The sequence below is a fragment of the Poromitra crassiceps genome (genome assembly GCF_964638095.1).
Source record: "Poromitra crassiceps genome assembly, chromosome: 25".
In the NCBI taxonomy this organism is placed as follows: Eukaryota; Metazoa; Chordata; class Actinopteri; order Beryciformes; family Melamphaidae; genus Poromitra; species Poromitra crassiceps.
In genome coordinates, this window is record NC_139649.1 from 4,837,047 (window position 1) to 4,847,046 (window position 10,000).

The 10,000-nt window shown below is 50.2% G+C and overlaps 1 protein-coding gene across 1 annotated transcript in view; it reads left to right on the forward strand.

Moving 5' to 3' along the window:
* Positions 1 to 8,311: 8,311 nt before the first annotated feature.
* Positions 8,312 to 10,000, forward strand: part of gdf5 (growth differentiation factor 5) — a gene marked incomplete at both ends in the record, with an annotated part of 13,895 nt that continues 12,206 nt past the window's right edge. Inside the window, one exon of the mRNA XM_083661001.1 lies at positions 8,312 to 9,086. Within this exon, the coding sequence (XP_083517127.1) occupies positions 8,312 to 9,086 (775 nt within the window). The remainder of the gene's footprint in view (positions 9,087 to 10,000) is intronic.

Consider the following 10,000-nt stretch of genomic DNA (forward strand, 5'->3'; position numbering starts at 1 on the left):
AATCTCCCTCCCCTACTGCTCTCCCCACAACCACCCCTAATCTCCCCTACTGCTCTCCCCACAACCACCCCGCTCTCCCCCAGCCCCCCCCCCAGCCCCCCCCCCCCCCCCCTCAGCCCTCACCCCCACCACCACCCAGGGGAACGGTTTCTCTGAGCGATGAAGAAACTAATAAACAGATTTGAGCGGTGATCCGTGTCACGTTGTTTGGCTCACCTGCAACCTGTAAACTCCTCCACATGGAATTAGATGTTCTCAATTTGTTCCAGGCGGAGGCCCCTGGTTTGTGTTAGAGGCCCCTGGCTCGTGTTAGAAGCCCCTAGAGGCCCCTGGCTCGTGTTAGAAGCCCCTAGAGGCCCCTGGCTCGTGTTAGAAGCCCCTGGTTTGTGTTAGAGGCCCCTGGCTCGTGTTAGAGGCCCCTGGTTTGTGTTAGAGGCCCCTGGCTCGTGTTAGAAGCCCCTAGAGGCCCCTGGCTCGTGTTAGAAGCCCCTAGAGGCCCCTGGCTCGTGTTAGAAGCCCCTGGCTCGTGTTAGAGGCCCCTGGCTCGTGTTAGAAGCCCCTGGTTTGTGTTAGAGGCCCCTGGCTCGTGTTAGAGGCCCCTGGTTTGTGTTAGAGGCCCCTGGCTCGTGTTAGAAGCCCCTGGCTCGTGTTAGAGGCCCCTGGCTCGTGTTAGAGGCCCCTGGCTCGTGTTAGAGGCCCCTGGTTTGTGTTAGAGGCCCCTGGTTTGTGTTAGAGGCCCCTGGTTTGTGTTATAAGCCCCTGGCTCGTGTTAGAGGCCCCTGGCTCGTTAGAGGCCCCTGGCTCGTGTTAGAAGCCCCTGGCTCATGTTAGAGGTCCCTGGCTCGTTAGAAGCCCCTAGAGGCCCCTGGCTCGTTAGAAGCCCCTGGCTCATGTTAGAGGTCCCTGGCTCGTGTTAGAAGCCCCTAGAAGCCCCTGGCTCGTGTTAGAGGCCCCTGGCTCGTGTTAGAGGCCCCTGGCTCGTGTTAGAGGCCCCTGGCTCGTGTTAGAAGCCCCTGGCTCGTGTTAGAAGCCCCTGACTCATGTTAGAAGCCCCTGGCTCGTGTTAGAGGCCCCTGGCTCGTGTTAGAAGCCCCTGGCTCGTGTTAGAAGCCCCTGACTCATGTTAGAAGCCCCTGGCTCGTGTTAGAGGCCCCTGGCTCGTGTTAGAGGTCCCTGGCTCGTGTTAGTGGCCCCTGGCTCGTTAGAGGCCCCTGACTCAGGTCAGCCTCAAGGGGGCACTGGAAGAGCATGTAGCCGAGGCAGTGTGAGTGCAGCACACTCTGCTCGGGTTCAGATTGAAGTCACTTACCAAACAAACCCCCAGAAACCACAAGAGAGTTGCAGAACCTCTGTCAGACGCCAAAGTCGCCAACATTTAGCCTATTGGGCATGTCTATAAAGGGGATACTTGTGGGTACCCATACAATCCATTCTCATTCAGATATCTTGAGGTGAGAGGTCAGCGGACCCCTTTGAAAATGGCTATGGCTAAAATGAGTATTTATCCCCCTTCCTGACAAACTAGCATGACAAGGTTAGTATGAATGGCTGCCTTAGCTGAGGTGCCCGCCACAGCCTCTAAAGATTTGAAGAGGTCTCGTGATTGGACGGGCCAAGAAGTGGGTGGGCGTAGGCCCAGGTATGTCCCTGGATCATAAAAGATCAACACAGCTTCCACCTGCTCAGTGTACTTTGTGGAAAGAGCGTGTTAACAATGTTTGAATTGATTTGTTATATGTACAGTAGGTGAACCCAAATCTGCAAGGAATTGCATTTCCAACGTCTGGCCTTCGCCTGACATCGCCTGCAGGTAGTCTTTGTTTATTCCATGCACCACACAATATCTACACACACACACACACACACACACACACACACACACACACACACACACACACACACACACACACACACACACACACACACACACACACACACACACACACACACACACACACACTAACTCAGAGCAGATGAGTTGGGGCTATAGTTGGGGGAATGGTACTGAAGCAACCAGGGACAATTACCCCTGTCCTAAAGCGATATGTCACCAAAACATTTCTGTTGTAAACAAGGCCACCTGGTGGTCATTGGTGTTTTTTTCCCTTTTCTCCGCCTGTTAAGACCTTTCTTGAGGCGGATACAGGGATTCAGGCTTTTAAAAGGTCAAACAAGGACACAAACAAGGCTTTGCTCTAAAACACTGCGCACATATACTCATTTTTCAATATATTCCTTCATTCAATATTTCCAAAATACACAGGATTCAATTTGTAGAAGTGATATTATTGGGTCAACCAAGGACTTGGTTTAGCATAGTTACTTTGAGATTTGGTTTTCAAACACTTTGAGAAGGGGTCACTTAAAGAAAAAGTGGAACATTCATTTGTGAAAGAATCTGCATGTATGAAACATGCAGGCTATCTCTGAATGATGCCTGAGTGATGGCTACAGATAACGCACGTTGCCTCCAATAGGTCAACCAGGCCACCGGTCAGCATCAGTGGCTCCTGCATGACATTACTGGCTTTCCTGGGGAAGCTGAGCAGCTCTGGCTGTGGTCAGTCCTTGGCTGGGAGACCATCTGGTGCTGGAAGTGATGTTGAAGGACCAGTAGGAGGTGTTCTTCCCTCTGGTCTCATGAATAATAAATATCCCCATTCCCAATGCCCCAGGGCAGAGACTCTGTGCTGTGAGTGAGCACCGTCCTTCAGATGAGATGTTAAACTGAGCTCCTGACTCTCTGTGGTCAATGAAGATCCCATAAGTACTATTTGCACTGGCCATGTAGCCCCGGTGCCCTGGGGGGTGTAGCCCTGGTGCCCTGGGGGTGTAGCCCCGGTGCCCTGGGGGTGTAGCCCCGGTGCCCTGGGGGGTGTAGCCCCGGTGCCCTGGGGGGTGTAACCCCGGTGCCCTGGGGGGTGTAACCCTGGTGCCCTGGGGGGTGTAACCCCGGTGCCCTGGGGGGTGTAGCCCCGGTGCCCTGGGGGGTGTAACCCTGGTGCCCTGGGGGGTGTAACCCCGGTGCCCTGGGGGGTGTAGCCCTGCTGCCCTGGCTAAATTCCCACACAGGCCTTCCTTCAATCATGGCCACCTAATCATCCCTCATTAATTAATTGGCACATTCAGTCCTCAACTCTCCAGTCCCTTCTTTTCACCTGACAGTGAGGAGTTTCACCAGCAGGACGTGGCACGTGGGAGGATCACGCTATTCCCTTGCCCTCCCCCGAACAGGGGCCCCGACTGACCAGAGGAGGCGCTAGTGGGCCAATTGTGTCTGTAGGAACATCTCACCACGCCGGAGGTACCGCTGCCGGGAATTGAACCCGCAGGTCTCCGCGCTGATCGGCGAGTGCTTTTACCTCTACACTACCCAGAGGCCCCACAGCCTTTTACTTTGAAGGTTCTATAATACTTCCTGCCACTTAAACCAACTCTTTCCGTGGGCCGTGACGTAGCCTCTGCTGCTTTCTAAACAGAGCTGCAGGTCTCAGCCACAGACAGCGGGACGCGTCTCCGAGCAGCGGCTCAGAGTTATGGAACGAGACGAGGGTGACTGCTAACAAATTGACTCTTTATTTTATAGGTCTAACCTCATGGAAGACTCTCTCCCTGTGCGGTTTGTCAGTGTCGCTCACCCCCGTCTGTCTAAACAGCATCAGGCAGCCTACACACCGGGGAGTTATTCTTGTTGCTAGAGGCAGCTGGAGGAGACAGGGGCACATACAGACAAAGGCTGCGTTCACACTGGAGAACAGAACCAGACGTTTAACCCTTTATCACACACAGGATTGATGCTGCTGCGTTCACACTGGAGAACAGAACCAGATGTTTAACCCTTTATCACACACAGGGTTGATGCTGCTGCGTTCACACTGGAGAACAGAACCAGACGTTTAACCCTTTATCACACACAGGAATGATGCTGCGTTCACACTGGAGAACAGAACCAGACGTTTAACCCTTTATCACACACAGGAATGATGCTGCGTTCACACTGGAGAACAGAACCAGACGTTTAACCCTTTATCACACACAGGATTGATGCTGCGTTCACACTGGAGAACAGAACCAGACGTTTAAACATTTATCCCACACAGGATTGATGCTGCGTTCACACTGGAGAACAGAACCAGACGTTTAAACATTTATCCCACACAGGATTGATGCTGCTGCGTTCACACTGGAGAACAGAACCAGACGTTTAAACATTTATCCCACACAGGATTGATGCTGCTGCGTTCACACTGGAGAACAGAACCAGACGTTTAACCCTTTATCACACACAGGATTGATTCAGACAAAGGCTGCGTTCACACTGGAGAACAGAACCAGGCGCAGTGTTTCTCATACATTGATCTATTTGTGGCGGTACACCACAAATACATTTCGACCGCCGGACACCAGGGGTGTCACATGACGGCATGATGTCATCTGACAGTAAACACGAAGCCGTTCGTATCCTTCAACTGTTTAGTCCAATCCACTGCATCAGGTTGATTTGATGTGCGATCAGCGACAGCCTCAGATTATCCAATCACTTCTGTTCATCCATCATGCCCCGCCCCATACCGCACAGTGCTGCAAGGGAGAGATTGATGGAGAGAGAGAGAGAGAGAGAGAGAGAGAGAGAGAGAGAGAGAGAGAGAGAGAGAGACTGTACTAAAACACCAGCTCGTGTTACAAACCACTGGAGACCCGTCTCGCCTGCCAAAATATGAAAAAGCTGAAGCCATGCTTTCTGGCTTGTAATAATTCCTGGAGCGTAGTCGTAGCTACATGTCTGACAGTAGAGAAGCTGGCTGGCCTCGTGGCATGATACAGTCAAGTGACAAAGACTGAGAGTCCAAACCGGAGTTTCCCTGTCGTCCCCAACCAGGGAGGCAGGAGTTTCTGGTGTCCTGTGAATGGAAGAATTCATCAATTTGAATATGAAAAAATATAAATGTTGGGATAATAAACTTTGATTACCAGTCCTTTTCATCAAATTAGTATAGCTATAATTGGGAGTGATTGTTTTAGAGTAGGCTACTGGTGGGAGTGCACGGTCACAATCTGGCCCTCTGGTAGCCAGGACATTTTTTTCCTCTATCATCAAAGTTGTCCATCCCTGGTCTAGCACGATCATTTAAGGTAAAACGCAAACACGAGTGTAGCAGAGACCATATATCTGTCTACTCGTCCACAAGTCGACAGAGAAACCAAATTCTTTATCTAGTCCTTTTGCAAACCGTTTCAATGTGTTCTTTCCACAGACCGTCTATCATGACACCCAAGTATTTATATGAAGATACCTGCTTGATTTTTCTTTATTATGGATAGTTCATGTGCATTCTGTAGCCAACACGCTGTCCATTCCTCTACTCCCCCCCCTTACATTACGAATGACTTTATACTACGTTGCCAAGTCAATTTGGATCAGGTATATATATATTTTTTATCAATACCCAGTTGCGTTGCTCATAGATATGATATTGGTACAGAGTTGGCGCAAGATGTGTCTTGAGCAAATGTACTGTGACTGACCGACTGCAAAATCATTTAGTGTAGCTAACTAGGGAGCCTCATTCAGATCCACGTCCTTCTGTCAAAAGCAATTAGTCCCCTCAATCTGGAATTGATGACTTAGCTCCATGAAGCCATTGGTTTTTGGACCACCGTTTTGAAGCCTCGAGGTTGGCATTGTCACCGTCGCCATCTTGGTTATTTGGAGCCAGAAGTGACGTGAATCTGTACGAGAAGAGCCACAGCGCCCCCTGCTGTTTGTCCACGATCTAGGCTACTTCTTGGTTACAGCTCCTGACACCGCTGTATGTAGAGAGGTGGGACATATAGCATGTGGATGATTTGATTTGACCGTTCTGGGGACTGGAGTTGAGGGTTGACCAATCCTGGCGCTTTCATGATGTGTTCTGCCGCCAATCGAGTGGGATCTGCAGAGAAGCAGGCAGCCGGCTGCCTCCGTGCGGACTGCTGTTTCCAAGCCGATGAAGTGCTGCTGCCCGCCTTGAAATGTCCAATGGTTCCGGGGTATTCCTGAAATGTGAGTTTAATGAACCAGTTACATGTCCTTTGCATTCTACATTAAATGAAGACATTGTATGTTACATACATACTTATTGGCCAAATATATTAACATTAATGGGTTAGAAAAGTGTGCTGAGGTAGGCACTAGCCTAGGCAGCCATCATCTTGCCTGCTCAGAATTTTCTCCCAGCAATGAAGATTGATTGACAGCTGTCATGTGCATATGATTGGTTGAAATGGGGTAGAAATTTGATAGTACTACCTGATGTCAGAAAACTGTAGATGACTGTTATGAATGAACTCTTGAGGAATGAACTTTTGATGTGAAAATCTTATTATAAAAGGGAGCATGTGGGCATGTTTCAATTTTGTCAAAGTGATGTCATCAGTGATGTCACTTGAGCAATTGTGCATTGTGACATATGATGATGTCATAGGCACTGTGCCATCAGTGATAATGAGCAATTGTGATGTCATCAGTGATGCGCAGTTGTGACATCATCAGTGATGTCATAAGAGCAGGTGAGCCTGCACAGCAGGCAAGCTGCAGGGCGGTCGAGGCTGCGCAGCGGCCCAGCTGCATATGCGAGCTGCAGGGCCAGCTCGGCGAGCCAGCGAGCCTACGAATTGAGCGTGCGTAGTGCGCGAGATGAAAAACAAAAGAAATGGGATTTTTGCAATTTATTTTGCAAGCATTGTTAAATGGATACACTATAACGGTTGTGATCTAAAATGTGTGTGTGTGTGTGTGTGTGTGTGTGTGTGCGCGTGCGCGCGTGCGTGCGTGTGTGTGCGTGTGTGTGACAGCTACACTGCATGCATGTAGGGGCTATCCTGACATCATCTGACACCCTTCTCACCCTTTTGTTTGGAGAAAGTGGAAGCCTAGAAAAACTGCTCACTTCACTTCACATGACATAATGCCAGCTCTCTTAGGGGGGGGGGGGGTAGTGCCATTCTGTGTGCTGTAGCCTGAGTGAGTCATGGTGGAAAGAGAGAGAGACATGAGAAAGAGACACAGAGAAAGAGAGAGAGAGAGAGAGAGAGAGGGAGAGAAAGGGGGGAGAGGAGAAGGTTGAGAAGGAGAAATATTGGTGTTAAATGAGTTTGGACAGCATGACATCACGCGCTAATTAAAACAGCTTTTCTGGAATTCCGTTTCCAATTCCTGAGTTCAGGTTTTGTTGGAGGATTTGTTCGAGCACCTGCAGGCTGGTGTGTGTGTGTGTGTGTGTGTGTGTGTGTGTGTGTGTGTGTGTGTGTGTGTGTGTGTGTGTGTGTGTGTGTGTGTGTGTGTGTGTGTGTGTGTGTGTGTGTGTGTGTGTGTGTGTGTGTGTGCGTGTGCGTGCGTGCGTGCGTGCGTGCGTCCCTGCGTGTGCGTGCGTCCCTGCGTGTGCGTGCGCGCAGGCTGGTGTGTGTGAGTGAAATATTTTCACTGGACGCGGTTCAAACTTTGAAGGGAAAAGAAAAAAACTTGAGGGAGCAGCATTACGCCATTCTTGCCTCTTTTGGGGAAAAAAAAGTGGGATTTAAAGAAGTCTCTTACAAGATATCCAGCAGAACAGAACAGAACCGGACCGTGCGTGTTTCATTCAAGTGCACCTTCTCTCTGCTCTGAACCCAAAAAAAGCCATTTCTTGGATTTCTACTCCTTGGATTGCACTATGCTGCTTCTCCTACATGACGGATTGGAGAGTACGGGCTTTTTGCAGAGTTTGTTATTTCTTCAGCTCAGAATACCTAACTGTACTTATACAGCCCTGTGTGTGTGTTGGTTATTTGGATCGGTTTCTCTGCGCGCTACAGTTAGAGGATGAGAGGCTCGGAGCGGACCGGACGGCTTGCGCAGGTCAATTAATTAATTGGATTTAATTGGCTTTTCACTGAACAGGTCAATTAATTCGCAACAGCGCAGGTTTATGACGATGACAGACACTGAGGAGAGCGTGGTTGCACCAACAGTGGACATGTTGAATAAATGAATAGGCAAAATAAAAAGAGATGGGCATTTTACTTGGGTCACATTGAACTTTACCGGACTCTCTGTGCCATGGAGCTTTGATGCAACAGCACCGGGCTGAACTAAGAAAGGATTTTTTTTCTGTCTCTGAATTTTAATATAAAGAGATGGACATTTTGTGCGGGTCGTATTGAACTGGACTGGAGTGTGCCATGCAGAAGTGATCAAGCAGCACCATTCAAAAAGAAGAAATTCGGGTGAGCGCATTGGTTATAAACTCTATTATGATGCCGGTTGTCTGTCATGCGGCAGCGTGTGTTTAGGATGCGAGCTGTGACGCGTGTGCCGCTCTGTGTGCTGGGCTGCTGCTGGACGCTGCTCAGCCTGGAGCCCGTGCTGGCCGAGCTGAGCCGGGCCAGGTCGGGCGAGAGGCGCGGCGAGGCGGCGGGCGGCGGGGGCGCAGGGGGGACCGGCGGCTCCGCACCGGTCGCGGGCAGGCTACCGGTACCGGCGGTACCCGCTGTGGGGACGTGGAAACCTTCATCCAGGATCACGCGTATCCGTGCTGGCCCGCCGTTAATCAAGGGCGAGACAACGGTGACGGTTAAAGGCAAGTTTACTGCGGAGACACCTGCGCGCCCCGGGGCTGCTGTGCCGGGGCACCGGGACAGAGCGAGCAGCCTGGGGCGCAGAGAGGCTGCGCGCTCCTGGATACCCAAAGCGCACGCCCCCGCGGCATTCAGCGCGCACGCAGCAGGGAAAGCGGCCGGGACAGCGGGTACAGGAGGGGGAGGCGGGGGCCCACCGGGGAAAAACCCCGGGAAACCTGCTTCTAGAGCGGCGGCAGCGGCTCCAGCTCGCGGCGGACCTCCACCTAGAGCCACCGGTGCGCACAAGCAGCAGCACGCGGCTCCGGTGGCGCAGCGGGGCGCGGGCAGGGCATTGGACCGGGAGGCGCATCACAGGCAACCGCTGGTGACGCCTCATGACTACATGCTGTCTCTCTACTGGTCTCTGTCCAGCGGAGAGCTGAACGGCAGCGCGCTGCACGACGCAGGCCTGGCCAACACCATCACCAGCTTCGTGGATAAAGGACAAGGTAAACTGCTGGTTCCCTGGTTCTCTCTCTCCTGTGGCTGGCTGTCTGTCAGCATGTACAGTATAGGCAACATCTCTCTCTCTCTCCATGTGTCGGCTGTCTGTCAGGATGTTGCCATAGGCTACATCTCTCTCCCTCCCTCTCTCTCTCTCTCTGTCTCTCTCTTCTCTCTCCTCTCTCTCTCTTCTCTCTACTCTCTCCTCTCTCTCTCCCTTGCCAGTGGTTCTAATTTTGCCAACAATTTTCCACTGATATCCTACTTTGATTTTTGCCCAATTGCACCATAAAAAAGATGCATGTTATAAAGTTATTTTCAAATTGTGTTTTAATGAGGAACAACAAATTGGTTTCAAAATCACCCGTCATCAGTTCAAATTTTATTTATTTATTTAAGCCAACGTGATCTCAGCAGTTATAATCTTGGATGACCAACAAGTTCAAACCCCATTTGAACTTCTGACAAGACAACAGACATGCATTAAACTGTCTATGCACATGTAACAAAAAACGGGCAAATCAGAGCAAAGAAAAAGAGAAGACCTTTATTCATTTATTTATTCATTTATTTATTTATTTATTTATGTATTTATTTATTTATTTATAAGTCCTATTATATGCTAGAACCAATTTCATGGAGAGTGTATCCATGCTGTAGTCAATCCTATACATCACCTCAAACTTAAAGGAAGCCCATGTCAGTCAGTCAGTTGCATTCACTGCTCCTGTCATTTGGAAAATATGAGTCTCTAGCCGTTATCAAGTGTGGTGTGGAACTGTAGGCCTAGTCTACTGTATGTCACCAAACAACTGTTATTCTTCATTTTAATTGATAGCTCATTGGTAGCAACTCATATGATTTGTGTTAACAGTCATTGCTGTCAGCTGAGTCATTTCTTTTGAATTGGAAAATCACC